General features: G+C 49.3%; 2 protein-coding genes across 2 annotated transcripts; both read left to right on the top strand.

Moving 5' to 3' along the window:
- Positions 1–241: 241 nt before the first annotated feature.
- LOC120665188 lies at positions 242–1,803 on the top strand. Its single transcript, XM_039944656.1, has one exon. It carries the CDS (start codon positions 327–329, stop codon positions 1,521–1,523), a length of 1,197 nt encoding a protein of 398 aa, XP_039800590.1. The 5' UTR covers positions 242–326; the 3' UTR covers positions 1,524–1,803.
- Positions 1,804–7,936: 6,133 nt separating this feature from the next.
- On the top strand, positions 7,937–9,886 carry LOC120665187 (RING-H2 finger protein ATL66-like). Its single transcript, XM_039944655.1, has one exon. The coding sequence runs from the start codon at positions 8,212–8,214 to the stop codon at positions 8,767–8,769; it is 558 nt and encodes a 185-aa protein (XP_039800589.1). The 5' UTR covers positions 7,937–8,211; the 3' UTR covers positions 8,770–9,886.
- Positions 9,887–21,593: the final 11,707 nt, after the last annotated feature.

The following is a 21,593-nucleotide window of genomic DNA, read 5'->3' as shown; positions in this document are numbered from 1 at the left end:
CAAGCCAGGATTCGGATTTTTGGCTGGACCTTATCTGTTCTCCTCTTGATGAACCATTTCCAATGTATTGGGCTTGGCCCGTTACTGTCGGCCCAGAAAATCTGCTTGGGCAGTGGGCACACAGACTCGTTGCTTCTTGCGCAACAACCTCCTCTGCCCGTCGGCTTCCAGAACATAAAAGGACGGGACCCCGCGCCGCATCGCACCACCGCAACGTCTTGTCGTCTTCCAATGATCCAATCCCCCGTTGTCCCCCGTCGTCTTCCCTTCCGCAATCCACCGCCGAGCCTGCCCCACAAGCCCCAACTACCAATTCCTCGCCCCCCATGGCTGCGCCTGCGCCTCGGTCATGGGCGCAGCTCCACGCCGACATGCTGCGCGAGATTTTGCGCCGCGTCCCCTGCGCAATCGACCGTCTCCACATGTCCGTCGCCTGCATCTCTTGGCGCGTGGTGCTCGCGGCGGAAGCCATGGACGCGCCACCGCGGATCCCGTCGCTCTTCCTCCTGCCCGCCGACGCGACGGGCGTGTACTGCTACCTCAGCGGCTGCCGCGACCACCGCAAGTTCCCCGGCCCCCGCCACTTCGGCTCGTACGACGGCTCCTGGTTCTTCCTCGCCTACGGCCAGACCCGCGGGCACCGGCTGCTCAACATCCGCACCGGGGAGTCCCGCGCCGTCCCCAACGTGCTCGGGGTCCGGGATGGCGTCGCTGACCGATTCCACAACATGGTCATCCTCGCCGCCACCCTCTCGCTCCCACCGGATGACTTGGATTGCATCGCCGCTGGCATCGTCGCCTACCAGCCGAACGCCGGCGCGCCGCGCCGGCGCCACTTCGCGTTCTGGCAGCTCGGCGATCGGGCGGCCTTCTGCTATGTTGAGCCTCACCCTAACGCGCCAGTTGGGCCGGGGATGGAACCGGAGGACGTCGTGTACCACGGTGGCTCCTTCCATTTCCTCACCCAAGGCGAACACATCCTCGAGTGCGCGCCGGTCCTTGATGATATTGGGTTTGTCCTGGAAGTAACAGTGGACTTAATCCGCTTCCAGAACGCGGGGCACAGCTACGCCGAGTTCGTCCGCGCCCGCTACCTCGTGGCGTCCCGCGAGGAACTGCTGATGGTCGTCAGGTTCGCTCCCAATCCTCAGGCACCGACATCGTCGTTCAAGGTGTTCCGGAAGCTCCAACAGCAGATGCCAGGCGACGGCAAGAAGGAGGCTGATGAGTACCATTGGAACTGGAGCGAGCTGGACACGCTGGGTGGCCGGATGCTGTTCGTGGGGCGAGGATGCTCCAGATCCTACGAGGTTGATCAGTACGTGGGGTTCAAGGACGGCGTCTACTTCTTGGATGATGGGTGCTTCTACGACGACGAGATCATGTTCCGCGGTGTCAATGATAGGCGGTACTCTTGCAGCGACATCGGCAAGTGGTCGGAAGGGCCGCCTCCCCATGTCGAACGCTTCTTCCCGGAGCAGGGCCCTTCGTGCAACTCTCCTCCGGCTTGGCTTCTCCCTTGAGACGGCAAGTTTTTGGCCACGAACCTCCACCGACATTTGAGTTTGTGACGTTTGAGTGCCATAGATAATGTGAGGGTTCGTCTTGAGGTAATTCTCAGTTGATGTTTGAGTGCCTAGCGTTGCTACTAACCTGTACTTTGTTGCAATCGGATTTGAATTTGTCTGTGATCGTGCTCAGATTTTTACGATATCACTCTATCATGGAAATGGATTGATATGCATGTAAACTGAACTTGTTTGGATCGGGATCCTTAAATTCATTGAGCTTTTGAAGAATTAATCAATTGATGCAGGTGAGAACATCTTTGTTCTGAACTCTGATGTTCTAAACAGAAGCGCAGAACCTGGGATGGCTGAAAATGATAATTCATTTGCCAGTCTTACCGACTGTTAGTTTTACATGACATTCTCTAGTCTTACTGAATATTCAGTGTTCAGTTCTGAAAAGAGTATTCAATGTGGTCCCAGTATTGCACAATGCACATTGTTCATCATTTTGTATGAAGATTGTTTCTGTTCCATGTGCTGTTCTGCTCTTTCTATGGATACAGCCTGATCGAAGCTAGTACTGAATCCTGTCTTTGTGCCTTAATCTAGCACTAGGTTCGCAATGTGGCATTTATAAGATTTTGAATTGTTTAACAGTTTTTGGTAGAAATATGATTGTCAAAGAACTGCTATTGCCCATGAAATCATCATACGAGCTTGCTGTCATTTTGTCCTTTTGGTAGTTTAGTAGTCAATTGTTACTTCATAAAATCTAAGCGGCTACATCGGAGTTTCATGTCATAAAATGCCTTACATTTTTCTGTTCAATTAGAATTGATAATTCACTGCGAAAATGTACATGTTGATGCTTATATTTCCTGGTAGATGGGGGTATAATGGAGTTGCACCAGGATCTGTTGACAGTGTCTCCAATGGATAATTTGTGTTACAATGTACAGAGTGCTTGTTGGTTCTTAGCTTTTCCTGATTGATACATTCATTGCCAGACATAGATATGGATTGAATATGGATTTTATAGTTTTGAAGTCTTGCTTACATTCCGTTCCCAATTACAATGGACTGTGCTAGATCATGCAACTAAACAAGTTCGCTTGGCTCTATTCAGAACACAAAATGGGTGATGAATAATTGTTGTTCTTGTATTCTGCAGAATTGCCACTCCAGTATTTCCTTGGTTATGTAACAGTGCAATTACTGAATTTGATTTTTTTCCCTGTCCCTGAGCAACTGCAGATTTTCTGCATTTTGCAGTAACACATGAACTGCCCAGCAGGTGATTAATAACTCCAATATAGAAATATCAGGTATGTTGATGGGTGTTATACTGCTATGGTGGCCTGATTCGGGATAGTAGCACATACTGGAAGGATGGTTTGATCTGCGCTCTAGCTCCTACTTTTCTGAACTTGTATGATGATGTTCTTGCGTTCTATTCTGCTGGCATGAATGTTACAGTTAGGCCTATTAGGCCAATCTCGGACCAATCCAGACATGGGTGATGGGCCTGTAGTTCTGAATTTCTCTGTGCCAATTTGGCCCAGTACTCCAGTTCCACTCGGGCCTTGCTGGCTAGTGGCTACGAGTTTCCAGGCTCCTAGCCAGAGGGTATCATTTTCTCCAAAAAAAAAAAAAAAAAACAGAGGGTATCATCATACTGTAATGGCGTAACAGTTTCCTACAATAATGTCACCGCATTATTTAAAAAACACAATGTCACCGCATAAAATTGCACAGGCCTACGAAAACTGAGCATAGCTGCATAGCCTTCACAGTTCTGAGGAAATTTAACAGGGCGATGACTTTGAATACATTAATATCAGCAGCTAGCCCGTGTACTGAATATATGGAAATCGCATTACCGCAAGAAAACAATCTTAGAACCCAGTCAGACTTGGCTAAAATATCTTATTGGGTAATGGGACGTGAGAGCACTACGCTTTGTTGATCGACTATAGTACTAAATCCGCCTAACACAAATAATGCCAGGCCTACTATCAGCTTGCCACAAGCTCAGATCATGGCGCTGTCCTCCACAAGCACCGGCAGATCGATACTAAGCTACAACTGTAGCTTTACTGCTTTAGGCCCCTAGCACTTGGGGCGCGACAAATAATGTCACTTCATACCAAACCAGCACGTCCCAAAAGATGCAACAGCCCGCGGCCACTTTCGGCCTTCGCGACCTTGTGGATGAACAAGCTGGCGCTATCCCCTGCTGCGGCGAATGGATCGGATGAGCCGCTCCGCCATCCCGTTGGTCAGTCGCATCGATCACCTTGCCAGTTGCCATTGCCATTGCCGTGCATGCATCCATCCTCTCCCCGGCGCCACCGCACTGACGACGCGACCCGTCAGGCCATCCGATCCAACCGCAGAGCAGCTATACCTCCTCGCTCAACGACGCCATCATCGTGCGGCAGTGGTCACAGGCGAGCTTTCGCATCGGACACGCACTCGCCCTCGCATCTTTTGATCAAGATCAACGCATCTCCTCCTCCTGCTAATGGGGCGGGGTTTGACGGATTTTTTGGGTGGGTTTTAATACGGGTATTATTGGATGGGTGAAAACGGGTGACACTATAAAACGGGTTGGGGCGGGTTGGGTTGACGACACAGACGGGTTGGGATGGGTTGGGGCGCTATGGTAGTAGATCGGCGCGTAAGTCGCATATCATCTTTTGTCGTGACTTCGGGTTGGGGCGGGTTGGGGCATTGGGCCGACGGGGTGGGTCGGGGCGGGTGGTAGTTAGAGCTCTTGAAATATGGGTAGGGGCGGATTTGGGGCGGGTTCAACCCCATTAGCAGGCGTATCTCCTCCCCCTCTCGTGGATCTCCTCATCAGCCGTGCTGTGGCTGCGCACGCACCGCTCGATCGGGCGAGATTAGGGATGGCAACGGGTATATACCCGTCGGGTAGTGGCCACCCATACCCGTACCCGTTAGGATTAAATTTTACCCGTCGGGTTACCCGTACCCGCATACGGGTAAGAAAATGATTCCATACCCGTACCCGTCGGGTAATTTTTACCCGTCGGGTAACCCACACCCGAAATCATACCCGAGTATTACATATAAATATTAGACATTCACATGAAAAATAAATCATTACAAGCTTCATTTCAACAAGTTAATGGCTCATATGGGTTAACATGAGTTAGAGAGGGTTCAACAATATATATACTAGGTGGGTTTAATTGGATTTGAGCTAAATTCATAGGTCATATGGGCTAAAATGAGTTAGATACTTAGGCTCATTTGTTTTTCCTGCGGGTATTTCTTACCCACGGGTAGGCGGGTATGGGTAGTATAAACCCACACCCGTACCCGCCATACTCAATGGGTATAGGATTTTGTCCAATAATATACCCACGGGTAGAAAAATCATTCCATACCCGCCTTCTTGTCGGATAAAATCCGTCGGATACTCGGGTTTCGGGTACCTATTGCCATCCCTAGGCGAGATCCAGTGGGCGCGTCGTCCCTATCTATCTATCTATCTATCTCAGTGTATCTGACTCTGACATACATCATGGCCGGCCGCGGTCAGCAGGTGGTACAAGCTAGCCAGCCCAACAAAGGACGCCCGATCCACCACCCGATCGCACGCCGACCTCCTAGATAGCCTGTACGGCCACCGCGGCACTCGCCGGCCTACGCGCACGCATGACGCATCTGCTGTTGCCGGAAGGGGATGCCTGCCTACTTGCGCTCGCGCGTACAGCAACTAGACTGTACGAAAAGGTTCTTGGATATCAGGCTACCATCGGGGGCCCCTGGTACGTAGTGCGATGCTGGCCAGGACGCGCGGGCGCTTTTGCATGCGTGCGTGCCCGGCCGGCTGGAACGAGCTGAACGCCGGCCCCCTGAGCTGAACCCGCACCTCGCCGGATGCGGCCTCGGCAGGCCCGAGTGCGCCGCTCCCCTCGGCACCAACGACCACCCGACCCGGCGGCTACACACAAAGCCAAGGCAAGCTAGGCTATGGGCTGCAGCACTCACCAGACGACCGTAAAGCGCACGGAAAAGCGGCGCCCCATCTTGCCATGGCGCCGGCCGGACGTCCCCGATATTTTCGCAAGCCACGGTGCGCTCCGGGCGCCCGATTAGGCACACGGCTCCCACCCCGGCTGCTTTAATCCCTGCCCCTTTGCAGCTAGTAGTAGCTAAGCTCTCTAGCGGCGCGCCCCTGTCGCTGTTGCTGTTGGCGTGAATAATTTATTGACGGGATAGGGTTGATTGATTCATGGATCGGGGTTGGGAAAAAGATGGTGATTTTCTGCCGCTAGTGATATGGATGATCCAGCACTCAGGCGGGCCTCGGCAGGCCAGGGGGGGTCCCCATGTTGCACGGTCTCTTCGCTTTTGTGGCATCAGCCTTAGCCTTATCCCTCGACGAGAGCTCAGAAGAAGGTTGCCGTGAACCCGTGGACAGTGAGCGAGGTGGCGTTCGCCGGACGTACGGTGGATTTGCACGTAACGTCGCACAGGGGACGTTCCGTGCGATTCGCACCTGTTGTTGCCGTGTTCCGATCGACGGCCGTGCGTATGCAGTAGTAGTGCTCACCAGGATGGCACTGGCAGGATCTATCAGCAGAGGTGCAGCTAGCGATGCTACAAAAAGGCCGAGAATGAACTTGACAGCTGGCGATCGACGGGGTGAAATTATTTGTCGAGCTCAGTAAAGCCGGCGCATGATTGATCGCCCCACCCGCACCGCACAGCTTTGGCTCGAGCAGTCCACGTCGATCCTGCCGTGGAAAGCTGTTGCCGCCGGCGGAGCCATGCGTGCGTGCGCGCCGGCCACTGGAGCCACGCAGGCGCTCAGTTTGCATCAGCACGGGGAGTTCCGAGTTCGTTGCGGAGCTTGGCGTAGTAGAGCGTTGGTGCGCGCCGACGACGACGCGCCCGCACGCCGGCCGATCCCACCCGGGCGGCGTATGCGTCGCGCGCGTGACGTGTCGTATTAGACGACTGTGTTCAGCCCGCCGCCTTGGGCAGCTCCCATTCCGCAGGCGCAACGGACAGCGACCTCGATCGAACGCCAGGCCACATGTGCAAGCATGCATACACGCATGGCATATCCGTGTCCAATCCATTGCTGAGTCAGCGGGCAAGCGAGTCAGAGCTGTCCGTCTGAATGCAGCGACCGTGGCGGCGTGGCCTACGACGGAGCAGTGCAGGGCTGCAGGCTTGTGCGCCTACAAGTCTGCCAAGACTGTTCAGGGCCGTGTTTGGTTCCCAAAATCAAAATTCCAAAAATTTTTCCGGCATCTGCATGGAGACTTAAATCTAGACGAAATAAAAAACGCATTGCGACTGCTGTCTGTAAATGGCGAGACGAATCTAATGAACCTAATTAGGCTGTAATTAGATGATAAATTGCTACAGTAATGCTACAGTAAATAGCCTCTAATGATAGATTAATTAGGCTCATTAGATTCGCCTCGCGATTTACAGACGAGTTCTGTAATTATTTTTGTGATTAGTCTATGTTTAGTACTTTAAATATAGAAAAATGCCTTTTCAAAATTTTTACAGGCTGCAACCAAACACCCCCCAGGTCAAGGCGCTAGGCTACCAAGCGACCGAGGCCTCGTGTAAAGTTTTGGCAAGAATATCTTTTTATATTTGAAGTATTAAATATAGACTAATTACAAAATAAATTACAAAACTCGTCTGTAAATTGCGAGACGAATCTAATAAGTCTAAGTAATCCGTCATTAGAGGTTGTTTACTGCAGCATTAATGTAGCAATTTAGCGTCTAATTACAGTCTAATTAGGTTCATTAGATTCGTCTCGCGCTTTACAAGCAAACTGTGCAATGTGTTTTTTATTTCGTCTAGATTTAAATCTCCATGCAAGTGCCGAATTTTTTTGTTGAAATTTTAAACTTTGCAACTAAACAAGGAGCTAATCTTTGGACCTACTACTATACTTTACACTGACACACGGAGGACGGACCGCGCCGGGCGGTCAAACGAGCCCGAGAACGACCCGATCCTACCGCGCCGTCAAGCTCAACGGCAGTCCGCAGACCCTTGTTCTAGGTTGGAGCTTTGTTTCGGTTCGGCCAAGGGAGGGGATTCTAATTTCAATTTCCAAGCTTTTTTTTTCATGGTTTTGCTCAAATTCGAACCAAATTCCAGAGACTCACAATCCAAAATTTCCTATTACTATTTTTCAAAAAAATAAATAAAATCCTAGTGCTACCACTACCGTCGGCTTGTGGTCTCGTGCTGCAGCTCATCCGCTGTTGCCACCGAGCAATTTGGTCATCGTCAGCTTGGGACTCACTCGGTTGTTGCCCCACTGGCTGACGGCTGACGCCCACTACTACCGGCGCGCGGAGCCTCTCGCCAAACTTAAAAGGGACGGCCCGGCCGCTTTCAAATTTTATAACCACACCCATCCATTCTCACGCCAACCCCGCCCCCCGGCGATCGCTCTCGCCGCGCTCGTCGCCAAGCTTCATTCGCCTCCCCGGCCCGGCCCAGCCCCTGGCCGCGCCGAGCCACACGCCACCGCGCCACTTGCTCGCGGGCGCGCCGAAGCTTCGTCGTCTCCGTCGTCGCTGTCCCGGCCTGTCTCCCGTGCCCCTCCGCCGCATATAGTGGTCGCCGCGTGTGTGAGAGCGAGCGTGCGTGCGTGCCCGTGGGTCGGCGCCGGCGAGGAGGAGCAATGGCAGCGCAGGAGGGCGCCGCGGGCGGGAGCCAGCAGGTGGTGATGCGGTGGCGGTACGGGGACGTGGGCGACAGCAACTTCGCGGTGCACGGGCGCGCCGTGCCGCTGCTCGTGGGCCTGCTCTGCGCCGTCGTCTTCTTCGTCGCGCTCTGCCTCTACATCCGCTGGCGGTGCCACCGGTACACGCCCGACCCGGAGGCGGACGCGTCCTCCTCGTCCGCGGCGGCGGCGGCCACGGCGTCGCTGCCCGGCCTCGACGCCGACGCCATCCGCCGGTTGCCCTTCACGCTGTACCGCCCGCCCGCGTCGCCTCCGAATGGCCTCCCGGGTAAAGGCGACAACGGCGGGGACGGGGAGGCCGACGAACACGCGGCGGCGCTGTGCTCGATCTGCATCAGCGCGCTGGTGGCCGGCGAGGAGGTGAGGGTGCTCCCGCCCTGCGGCCACTGCTTCCACCCCGACTGCGTCGACCTTTGGCTCCGGTCCCAGGCCAGCTGCCCGCTCTGCCGATGCCTCCTCGCGGCCGCCATCAACGGAAGCGACGACGCCGTGTGAGCAGCTGTTTGGTTAAAGTAGCACAAAAATTTTGATCAATAATTAGGGGTATTAAATAAATACAATTTATAAAATTAACTCCACAACCCTACGCTACTTTGCGAGACGAACTTAATAGGGTCGTTGGCCGAACAATTAGAGGATGGTTACAGTAACATCACTGTAGCCAATCATCGATTAATTACTGTCATTATATTCGTTTTGAAAAATTACACCCATTGTGAAAAAGTTTTCCAAATAAACTTTATTTAGTACTTCATACATGTGAGATTTTTTTTTTGGGAATTGTGTGCGCTACCGTGCTACGCAAACCAAACAGTGCCTGAATCAACACCTGACAGAACGAAGCATCCCCATGACAAGCGGACCCCAGCTGTCAGCGTCCCCCCAAGACCCGGCCTTTGAATCAGCGCGCCATTTAATGATGGTCGCCGCAATGACCGCGTCAGATCTACTCGTCGTGAGTGCGCTTGTTAAAGAAGCATGTGCCCTGTTTAATTGCATTCAAAATTCCAAAACTTTACAAGATTTCTCGTCACATCAAATTTTTCAACACATACATGAAATATTAAATCTACACGAAATAAAAAATTAATTATATAGTTTGCTTGTAAATCACGAGACGAATCTAATAAACCTAATTAATCTATGACAAAACAATAATTATTAAATACAAATACAAGAGGCGCTGGTTTATTTAGGGCCTGGTCGCCAATGGCGTCGGAAGATGCAGTGCGTGTGGCCTGGCCAGCTGCCCTCCGGTCAGTCCCCGGAGCTCTTTGGAGGCCGGCGTGGGGTCACCCCTGACCTCGCCGGCCGCTTTCCTACTGCTAGTAGCTTTCTCCGATCACGGCTCTCCAATGCAGGGGAAAAGTTGTGTAGCATGTACATAGCTTTTGAGTATTTATAAGCAGAGAGAATTTTAACCCCTGCGGTGGTGGTTCAGGTGGAATCTGTGTTAGCGTAACAGCTGCACTGGCACGGGCAAAACGCCCTTTAATTATAGTTGTCAAGCTCTCCGGTACTATGTTGCGCCTCCTTTTGTTTTGATTCCACGGAGCACAGTCCATACATGTACGCTTTTGTAAAAGTGGGTTTTGCAAATATCTGGAATTTATAAATGTGCCAAATGTATCGACCGTATTGTTTTTGTTGGAGTTGGATACAGGAGTGTACTGTATACCCTTAAGGACAAGGAGCTAAGACTAGCGTAGGGTTCGTTCGGCAGCGGCAGACCAGGGTTTCCGTCCTGGGCCAGTATGCTCCGGTTTTCGAAAGAGGCTGCTCCGTTCCATCCGGTTCGAGTCCTTGGCATATTTGTTTGGCCATATTTTGTTGACTTAAAACCATCTAGCTTATCCTAGACTAGTATGGTTTCTTTAGAGGTCAATACCTCTGATTTTGCTCTAACAAAGGGGAGGGAAACATATTTCTCGAAATTCATTAGCATCAAGATTTGTGTTCCGACGTGGTCTTGTCCTTCTTCAAGTCAAAGGTTCTGATGATTATCAATTTTAATCAATCTACTCCCTCCTAAACTGGTCTAGAAAGTCATTGGCATCAACATTGTGCTCTAACAATAGTTTGGGTCTACATATTCTCCCGTCTCAAGCACACTTTAAAATAGGCTTGGGTTCTTATAGTAAGATGGTGGCCCGAGATATCTAGTGGGTTTGGTTTATGGGGGTAAAAGAGGAGGAACAGAGGATGGAAGCGATATGTTAGACGTCAATCAATCGACATTTGATTGATTTTTTTTAAAAAAATAACATACTTTTATGATAGCAACTTGCAGATAATGTTTGGGACAAACTTTGAAAACTATACCTATCAATAGCTTTCACTGAATGCGTTCTTTCTTTGGGGGGGCATCTTTAGGCACTACACAGATGAAAAAAAAGTAAATTGCACCCACCATACAACAACTTGTCAGGTGGGTGCAAATTGGTCCAACAACTTGTAAAATGCTCAATTTAGTACAATAACTTGACAGGTGGGTGCAGATCAGTCCAAAAACATGTAAAATGCCCAACTTAATGCAATAACTCGGCAAATAGGTGCATTCACAGTCTAAACATTACACGGCAATGTAACTAACGTAAAGTCTCAATATTCATGTTAGAACAAATTATTAAGTATTATTTGACCATTGATTTTTGTGCTGCGCCTGCATGGCTATGTATTTGGCCAAGATAAAAACTCTCATTGTTTAGAAATTAATGTTATGTCTTTACATTAATTATTTTTGTATAGTGATTTAATTTTAATTAAAACTATTTAATTTAATATTCAATATTAAAAAATTCACCCGCACTGTTTCCGATATGTTTGATTATATGCATTGTTAATTTAAAAAAGTCAATATGTTGATACAAACTATCGATACCTTTTAGGAGCTTGGTACATATATTTTTAAAGCCTCATATATTCATTAGAAAGAAAAAATGAGCTAAATAAACAGAAACAAACATGAGAATTGTTGAATACATGAGCATTAGCGCAGAAGAAACCTAAGGTTTCAAGGTCTCTCTTATCGACTTCAGTGTTTGAGTGATGCTAATTGTGTAATTCTAAAATTTGTTTGCATTTGAACTAATAAAAAATATACATAGTTGAAAAGCAACAACCGGATCACCATCAATAATTTTCATTTATAAAATTTAAGAATTATTGACGTTCATCTACTTTGCTTAATATGTTGCTGTTGTAATGGCGGTTAAATAATATATTATTTTTAATAAAATCATAATTAGTTTATTCTGAGAATAAAATTATTGGTGTACATTGTGACACAAAAAATCTACGATCAAATAATATGTTCTGACGTGAATATACTCTTTATTGTGACTTGACGTTAGCTAATATATTATCGTGTAATGTTTGGACTTTGAATGCACTAATTTATTAAGTTATTGCACTAAATTAAGCATTTTCTAAGTTATTTGATTAATCTGCACTCAGCTATTAAGTTATTGTACTAAATTGAGCACTTTGCAAGTTGTTGGATCAATTTACACCCACCTGCCAAGTTGTTGCATGATGAGTGCAATTTACTCAAAAAAAAACTTTACCCAGCACCACCACTGGCAGCCGCAGGATGTCGGAGCAGCTTGGATTCTAAATTGAGTTCGAGATGTCCTATATATTAGGCTGGATCCCTGGAGTTATCACGAACAGGGGCACCTAGCACTGCACAAATTTTTTTTAAGCTCCCGGCTTGATTAGCTTTCACGCATGCACTGTCCATCATGGCGTCTCACGCTTTCCCCCCAGCTGCGACATTCGTTCTGATCCAAAAAATTCGAAGCGCAGCAACAGCAGCAAACTAGCAAGTAGCAGCTAGCAAGTCGATCGGTCTGGAGATATTCGCGGGCGAAAAGGCGGTGAAAGATATCAAAACTGGCGTTCAGTGTGCTGCTTTTGTCAGCCCCACAGTGCACTAGCGGTATTTAAATTCAGCTTGGAGGCGTGAGTGGATTTAAAAAAAAAGGAGCAGCAGGACAGGATGGGGTTATCGGTAATCATATCACGATCAGCCAGTGGCTCTAGTGCAGGAGAACAAGGGCATGATGCACCTTGCATATATATACTACCTCAGTTGGAGACGACAACCTGCAAATTTTCACCTCGCGTTGATGGAGATTTATCAATAAGATTAACTGACAGTTTGTTTAGACCTTGTTCGATGAGATATGATTTCATTCTGGGTTGGGAATGATAGAAATAATAAAAGATATAACAGGAAGCCGGCATTCATTTCGGGTCAAAACTAATTGCAATAAAATAGACTCATAATAGCTACAATAAAAGACCGTGATTAATTCCACACCTCTGAACTCATGTATTGATTCCATGTCTTTTCTTTTAATGTAGGATACGGAATGAATTCTGATATCTTATTATATCTCTCATTGTTTCTACCATTCCCGGTCTGAAATGAATCGATGTCTTAATTGGCTCGCAATTTCTTCTTCTAAGAACTAAAAAGCTAATGATTTCTCTTCGGCGAACCCGTGTCCCATCCAGGGCAGTGCAGCAGACCAGAGCAGTTGACGCCTGTAATCTCCGCAGGCAGGAAGCCTAAATGGAAGCGAGCTATCTGGTTTGTACTTGGACTGGTTGTTCGAGATTCGCTCCCGGAACAGAAGTATCAGGGCATCTCGGTCGATCGCCGATTTTTTTATTTTAATCTTTTTAATATAATATTTTAATAATAGTTCGTCCAAATCTAAATTTCCGATAACTAACCCCTTTGGTCGCGCCTAGTCCCGGGGCGCGACTCCCTGAAGGATCATGTCATATGCTTCGGCGCAACTGAGCTGCCACGCTGGCACACGCGTACCAGCAGGCTTGACGTGGCAAGGCTGAGTCGCGCCACATGCTTTGGCGCGACTGAGTCGCGCCATGCGGTGTGGCGCGACTCAGCCTAATACAGGCCTATCCGGCCAGCCTCCTCTTCCTCCTCCTCCCATTTTTTCCCTCCACTCTCCACTCGACCCGATCTCCATGGCGCCGCCCCTCCCTCTCCCCCTCTAGATCCACTCCATCCTCCACCCGATTCGAAGGGGAAACGAAGGGAAACTGATCCTTGAAGGTAACTCATCCATTCTAACCGATCGTTTTCCTCCATTTCGCAAATTTTTTAGGGTTTGAGTTGGTTAGGGTTTTTGTAGGGCTTGAGTTGAAATGGGCCCAACAATTCGTTAGGCTTGTTGGCGCTGCCGGCCGCCGCCACCAACGCCTCCCGTCGCTGCCGGGTCCCGCCCGTGGCCCTGCCTGGCTAGCGCTAAGGCCACCCCACCTGCCTGCGCCGGGTGCCGCTGTCCTGCTGTGCGTGCGCGGAGAGCGCCCCTCCCGCCGGCACTAGGTGTCGTGGCCCTGCTGGGCGTGCGCCGACCGCGCCCCTCCTGCCGATGCCGCCCCGCCTCCAACACCGACATCCAGTCCGGCCGCGCCCCGCCGCCGACGCCGGGCCTCTCCGACGGTCGTGCGGCCCGCCCCTCCCCGACGCCCCCCTTCTCTCTCAGCAGGTCGTCTCCCCCCTGTTTAGGAGTAGACATTTAGTTATTGATGCTGAATTTGTGATACGGACACGCGTAGCGTGACTGAAAGAAGTGGTGTCAGGGATGGATGGCATGAGCTTCAGGTCGTAGGAATTTTCCATGTCATGTCCAAGTTATTTGGTTTCATCGGTTTGGGAAGATTGTTGACGTTTACTCTCATGCCTTGAGACATCAGCTCTCATGTTTTCAGCTGGTAGCTAGAGTTTGCTTCGATTGCTGTTGAAGCGTCTCCTCATAAGAGAAGACTTAAAAGTAACACATTATCAGTACCAGAAGGCTGATAACACTTTTATTACATCAGATGATACATCAATGTACAACTCTACGCGGAAGTGGGCAGTGAAGCACCACTATCGCGAGGATAACAACTAACACCCACACAATGATATTAACTACGAAGAGGGGGTCATCAGAGTCTTGCGCTATACAGAGCTTCCTGCGGGTGACCCTATCCACATGCAAGGTTGGGTGCAGGACGGAACCTCTACTCAACGTCTTCGGGAACGAAGTCTGGATCTTCCTCTGTAGAAATTAAGAATGGGGTGAGTACAAACGTACTCAGTAAGTCCAACCACACCCACAGAGGGGTATAAATAGAATATAATGCACAGGGTAAATCAAGGATAAGGCTAGAGTTTATTTTGCGGAAAGCTAATTTTTATACAGGGGTTTATTTGAAAGAAAGGGGTTTTCAAAAACCATTGTCTTGCACTGAGTAACACGTGGGGTTGATCCACACATGACCCCAGTTTTAAGTTGCTATCGGACTCCTCATCCGCCGTAGCACACGGCACAGCCGCCGGACACTTTCCCAAAACAACTCACGCCAACCCATCCATTCCTAGAAGAAACACTAGTTGTGTGACCAAACCGTAACTCGCCCAGTACCGTGGGCACGGCTATTCGAATAGGTTTTAACTCTGTAGAGGTGTGCAATTTTACCCCAAAGTGGGGTACCACAGCACGATCACCTTAGTGTCGGTGTAGATCCCAACAAAGCCATTACCCACCTTAGCTAGACCTGACTAGCCACCACGGGATTCACTAAGGGGCCACTGACCTATCACTGAGGTTTAACCAGGGCATAAGTCACACAGAGCATATCCCTTCTCCTTGATCACCCGTTGTTCTCAGCTCTCCTGATGGCTATCAGACTAACTAGTGGGGTTTATGCTAAGCCGTTGCCCATACAACGGTCGAGTGGTTTGCACGATAGTGGAGTTAGGCAAGATGACACACCAACTCGGTCCTTAATTGTGACAAGATGGATATCTCCCTTCCTCACTCAACCACACAGGTATGAGCATACCATTTGGCAATTCACACAGAAATGCCATCCATCCCGTCTAAACCCATCTTTCGAAAATTCCACATTTTCTCTTCCCACACACACTCACACATTTTCTTTTTATAAAACAAGTGGTACCGAGTTCAAGGTCCTAATCGTTCTAGCAGCGATTAACGTCCAAACAAATCACATTCGGACATTAATCTAGGTGGTCAAGGAATGGTTATAACAAATCAAGGGTTGGCTATCCAACCATGTTTTTAGCAGACAAAATATATGCAGTTTTATAAACTAGGCCAATAGGTTGTGTTTTTAAAAACTGGGACAAAACATGCATCAAAGGGCGGGATTGAACTTGTCGTTCTCAAAACTTTCCAGGAAGTCCTGATCGAGGTACTGTCCTTCGGGTTCGGGGTCGCGGAACTAGTCCTCGTTCACTTGCTCGTAGTACTGCTCGTCGACGGGTTCTCCCTTGTTCATACCGTGATCTACGACGCACACAAGCAAGCACACAATCAAGAAAAAGGAATAAAAGTTTTATCGATGAGCTCGAATCATAAATTATTAAGATATGGAGATATGAGTAATATTTCTGGGAGGTTTTCTAATGGCATTGCCAAAATTATGCTAAGAAGGGCGTGGTAAAGTTTCAGGTCGATCGGAGATTGTTTGGCACATGAAATGATAAGTTAATAGGGTGTTTAGGGTCTAAACAAGGGTCCAGGGACTTGTTTATAATTAGTGAAAGGACATGATTAGAATTCTATGGAATGTTTGGGTTATTTTGGAAAAAGGTAGGGGTTTATTTATAAATACGTTTATATGGTGGAGGGTTTATTTGCAAATAGAAAAGTTGGAAGGGTTTCTTTTTGGAAAAGGATTAGAGAGTGGAAGGGTTCTTTAAAGAATATAGGGAAGGGGAGGGGTTTTTTGGCAAATGTGCCTCCTTCTTCCTCTTTCCCATGACGGGAAACATAGGAAGGGAGGGGCTGTCGCCGGCGGCGCCTGGCCGGCGGCCTTGGGCCACAGTGGCGGCCGGGAGGAGGGGGGAAAGGGGCAGGGAGGTGCGGGGGTTCGATCCCCCTCCCGATTTCAGGGAAGAAGGCCCGCAGGGAGGGGAGCCATAGCGGCGGGAGGAGGCCATCTCTGGCCGGTGCGGTGGCGGTGTTGTAGGGCCTAGCGGCGGCCGGAGCTAGGGGGAAAAGGGAGAGGGAACCAAAGGGGTTCTATCCTCTACCTTGGCTCGGGCTGGGGTGCAGCGAGGAGGGGGCTCTGCGGTGGCCGGCATCCTGGAGGCGGCGGCAATGGTGGTGGCGGCGGTGCTAGGGAGCTGGAGGGGGCTAGCGGCGGCAGTGTGGTTCATGGTGGTGGAGAGCTCGGCGGAGGGGGTTACTTATAGGCCGAGAGAGGCGGTGGAGAGGTGGTGGCCGGTGGGGTGGCTTTAATGCCCCTCGATGTCGCGGCGCGGCGGTGCGGCCAGCGAGGTCGGCACAGGGCGACACGACGGCTCGGGAAGGCGGCGTTGTGCTTGACGGCGGGCGGCGCGGTGCGTGGTTCATGTGGAAGCAGTGCGTGCGTGTGGACGGGAGCAGGGCGTCGGCCGGCGGCGAAGGCGGGCACTGTGCGCGGCTCTGTTTGCGGCGTTAGCGGCGAGCGCGAGCATCGAGGCAATCAAAGGGCACGGGTGCGCGCAGAGGTAGGGACGGGGTGAGCAGGAGGCGGCCGCGCGAGTGGGGAGGGCGGTGGCCGGGCGACGCGGCGAGCGGCGGGCGTTGCGGTGTGGCCACGTGGTGCGCGTCGGCCAGGGCGTGCGCGAGGGCAGGGAAGGGGCATGGCGTGCAGGGCAGAAGAAGGGAGAAAAGAAAAGGAAAAAGGAAAAAGAAAAGGGGAAAAAGAAAAAGAGAGAGAGAGAGAAAGAGAGAGAGGGAGGGAGATTGCGCCGGCGCCGATCGCGGCGACGACCGCGACTGGTCGGGCATGCGCGCCGATCGGGCGTGACGCGCGGGATGAGGGCGAACATGGAGACGGGACAGCGATGGATTCGGATGTCGGGACCAGTTTTTCGGGAGATCGGGCGGCAAAGGTCTGAGCTCAACGATGAAAAAGTTTTGAGAAATATTTTTAGCGCGTGCTTTATTTGGTAAATTTTTCGGGATGTCACAAACCTACCCCACTTAAAATGAATCTCGTCCTCTAGATTCGGCTAGTTCCTAAACATATGGGGAAATTCTTTCTTCAGAGCATCTTCACGCTCCCATGTAACTTCTTCTACTCCGTGCCTGCTCCACTGAACTCTGCAAATCCGTACTTCGGAGTTTCTTGTCCTCCTAGTGACAATGTCCAAAATCTTGACAGGTACTTCCTGGTACCGAAGGTTTGTCTGTAGATCTATCTCTTCTTCTGGCACATGCTCTTTCTCCGGTACTCTCAAACATCTCCTTAGCTGGGACACATGGAACACTGGGTGTATATCCGACATTTCTTCTGGTAGCTCCAGTCGGTATGCTATGGCTCCGACTTTCTTCAGAACTTGGTACGGTCCAATGTACCGAGGGGCCAACTTTCCTTGTACCTGAAATCTTCGAGTTCCCCGAATAGGCGAAACCTTAATGTAGACGAAATCTCCCGGGTTGAAGCTTATTTCTCGTCTCTTCTTGTCTGCGTAACTCTTTTGTAGAGACTGGGCTGCTTTCAACTTTTCGCGGATTTCTGCTACTCTTTCTTCTACTTCTTTTATGAGATCGGGTCCAACTAGGGCACGTTCTCCAACTTTCGACCACATCAGTGGAGTTCTGCACTTTCTCCCATAAAGAGCTTCGAATGGTGACATACCCAGACTTACTTGATAACCATTGTTGTACGAAAATTCCGCATAGGGTAAACTCTGCTCCCAATCCTTGCCATAGGTAAGGACACATGCTCTCAACATATCCTCCATAATCTGATTCACCCTTTCTGTTTATTCATCCGTTTGTGGGTGATAGGCGGAGCTGAAATCCAATTTAGTGCCCATGGCTTTATGCAAATTTTTTCAAAACCTAGAGGTGAATTGGGTCACTCTATCTGAAATAATTCTGCTAGATACACCATGCAACTTTACTATGTTTTCCATATAAAGCTTGGCTAGCTTCTCTCCACCGTAATTGGTCTGCACGGGTATGAAATGATCCGCTTTAGTGAGTCGGTCCACAATTACCCATATGGAGTCATGTCCTTTCTGTGTTCTGGGCAAACCTACTATAAAGTCCATTCCTATCTCATCTCATTTCCAAACCGGGATGGGTAAGGGTTGCAACAATCCTGCTAGCTTCTGATGTTCGGCCTTGATCCTTTGACAAGTATCACAATGGGCGACAAACCGTGCAATATCTTCCTTCATCCCCTTCCACCAATATTTTTGTTTTAAATCCATATACATCTTGGTGGATCCTGGGTGAATGGAGTAGGCCGAGTTATGGGCTTCATCCATGATTATTTGCCGGAAGTCTCCTTCCTGGGGCACACAAATCCTATTTTTATACCATAAAATACCCTCATTATCCACTCTAAAATCTGGTGCCTTATTTTCTCCAGTCTCCATTCGGATTTCCATCAAGACCTTATCCGAATTTTGGGCTTTTCTGATTTTATCCTCCAGGGTAGGTTGAATGCTCATCTTTCGAATGGAACCTCGAGGTACAATGTGCACATTCAATCGTGTCATTTCTTCCTGCAGATGTGCATCTTTGGGTCCATAAGATTTCCGGCTTAAGGCATCAGCTACCACATTGGCTTTGCCAGGGTGGTAATGAATTTCCACATTATAATCCTTAACCAGTTCTAACCACCTTCTTTGCCTTAAGTTCAAATCTGGCCGGGTGAAAATATACTTCAAGCTCTTATGGTCGGTATAGATCTCACACTTATTTTCAATTAGGTAATGTCTCCAAATCTTGAGGGCATGCACTACGGCTGCAAACTCCAGATCATGTGTTGGATAGTTCTGCTCATGAGGCCTGAGCTGTCGGGAAGCGTAAGCCACTATCTTCCCGTCCTGCATGAGGACACATCCTAATCCTTGTCGGGATGCATCACAGTAGATGACAAAGTCTCGATGAATATCTGGTAGGGTCAGCACTGGGGCGGTTGTCAACTTATTCTTCAATTCTTGAAAACTTCTTTCACATGACTCTATCCACGTGAATTTCTTATCCTTCTTGAGCAGCTCTGTCATGGGTCGGGCTATCTTGGAAAATCCTTCAATGAACCTTCGATAATACCCAACTAATTCAAGAAAGCTTCTGATTTCACTAACATTGGTCGGTTGCTGCCAGTTGGAGACTGCTTCGACCTTCTCAGGGTCCACTGCTACTCCTTCTATGGTCAGAATATGATCAAGAAAACCCACTTTTTCAAGCCAGAATTCACACTTGCTGAATTTGGCACATAGCTTATGTATTCTCAGCTTTTCCAATACTACCCGCAAATGTTGCTCGTGTTCCTGGACACACTTGGAGTAAATAAGTATGTCGTCGATAAAGACTACGACAAACTTATCTAACTCGTCCATAAACACCTTGTTCATGAGGTTCATGAAATAAGCAGGTGCATTGGTGAGTCCAAAAGACATCACCGTAAACTCAAACTACCCGTAACGGGTGACAAAAGCTGTCTTTGGAATGTCACTTTCTCTAATCTTGAGCTGAAAATATCCTGACCTTAGATCAATCTTGGAGAAGTACTTGGTTCCTTTTAGTTGATCGAAAAGGTCATCAATCCTGGGGAGGGGGTACTTATTCTTGATGGTAACTTCGTTCAGTGCCCGGTAATCTACACACAACCTCATACTCCCATCTTTCTTCTTGACAAATAGGACTGGGGCTCCCCAAGGCGACGAGCTTGGCCTGATGAAGCCAATTCGTTGTAGTTCTTCCAATTTCTTCATTAATTCCGCCAATTCAGAGGCTGCCATCCTATAGGGTCTCTTGGCTATAGGAGAGGTTCCAGGGACAAGGTCGATGACAAACTCTATATCCCTATCTGGTGGCATTCCGGGAAGTTCTTCAGGGAAAACATTTAGGTATTCGTTTACTACCGGGACTTCTTCTAAGGACTTGGCTTCCATTCTACACACCATTGGGTCAGATCCACTTCTCCAGGTATGGCAGTTCACTTGTACTCCTTCTAGATTCGTTAAATGTACCACTTTGTCAGTGTAACCTATGAGACCATTGTGTCGGCTTAACCAGTCCATTCCAAGGATCACGTCTATTCCCTTAGACTTAAGTACTACTAGGTCTGCTAGAAATTCTACCCAACTTAAATTGATCCTTACCCGTAGACAACCCAGTTGACACTTTATGTCACCTCCAGGCGTCCGGGTTAATAGGGGTGTTTTTAGTAGTACTGTAGGTATATTGTGCTTTTTCCACTAAAGTTGAGGATATGAACGAGTGTAACGCTCCAGAATCAAATAGTACTGTTGCAAGAGCTGAGCTGATTAGGTACTCATCGAGCACTACGCCCTGAGCTCCTTGAGCCTCCTGCGCGTTGATGTGGTTGACGCGGGCTCGTCCAAATGACTACTGGGGCTGCCACATCTGCTGACTGTTGTTGTTGGTGTTGTTGTTGTTGCGGATGGGCACTCGGTTGGCACCTGACAGAACTGGCCTTGGTCCATTCACATATTTGGAGAAGGCTGAGGCTGCCGGCTTGTTGTTGGCATACGGGCAGTTAGCAATGAAATGCCCTGTCTCTCGGCAGTTGAAACAGGCCCTAGCATTGCTGTTGTTGGTGGTGACTTGGCTGGCATTGCTCTGCGGGGCCTTCATGGTGTTCTGGGCTCTGAACTGTGTGTTAGGAGCTTGGGATCCTGTCACTTGTGACTGGGTCCTATACTGCATTGGGGCCTGATATCTTAGTTCCGTATAGCTGGAGTTCTTTGGTTTCTGGAAGCGATCCTGCTGGCGGGCCTTACTTTCCAGAAACTTGCGCTTATTATCCTTCCTTTCTTCAGCTTTGACCCTTTCTGTGAGAATGGCCTTGTTCATTAGAGTGTTGAAATCCGGATAGATCTGAGGGGTGAGCAAGGTTCGGAGTTCTGGGATCAATCTTTTCTTGAACATGTCCTGCTTCTTTTCATCATCGTCCACTTCCTCTGGTGCATATCGGGCCAGCTCCATGAACTGATAGGTGTACTCTTCTACTGACATGCTTCCTTGCTGCAGTGCGCGGAACTCATTCGCCTTGCGCTTCATGGTGGCCGAGGGGATATGATAGCGGCGGAATTCCTTCACAAATTCCTTCCAGGTGATGGTGGAGGCATCTTCGGCAGCGGCACAGTAATTCTCCCACCAAGCTAAGGCAGTCCCGGTGAGTTGGTGGGCTGCCAGAAGAACTTTGTCTCGATCCTGGCATTCGAACAGCTTGAGCTTCCTCTGGATCACACGCAGCCAGTCGTCTGCATCCAAAGGGTTGCTAGATCCGGCAAAGGT

Source organism: Panicum virgatum, chromosome 3N, assembly GCF_016808335.1.
Source record: "Panicum virgatum strain AP13 chromosome 3N, P.virgatum_v5, whole genome shotgun sequence".
Classification (NCBI taxonomy): domain Eukaryota; kingdom Viridiplantae; phylum Streptophyta; class Magnoliopsida; order Poales; family Poaceae; genus Panicum; species Panicum virgatum.
The sequence above is the reverse complement of the archived record's forward strand: the minus strand, read 5'-3'. Positions and strand labels throughout refer to the sequence as shown.

Bases quoted from the DNA above. Each gene is read 5' to 3' on its own strand.
- LOC120665188 (XM_039944656.1), top strand. From the start codon at position 327: ATGGCTGCGCCTGCGCCTCGGTCATGGGCGCAGCTCCACGCCGACATG.
- LOC120665187 (XM_039944655.1), top strand. From the start codon at position 8,212: ATGGCAGCGCAGGAGGGCGCCGCGGGCGGGAGCCAGCAGGTGGTGATG.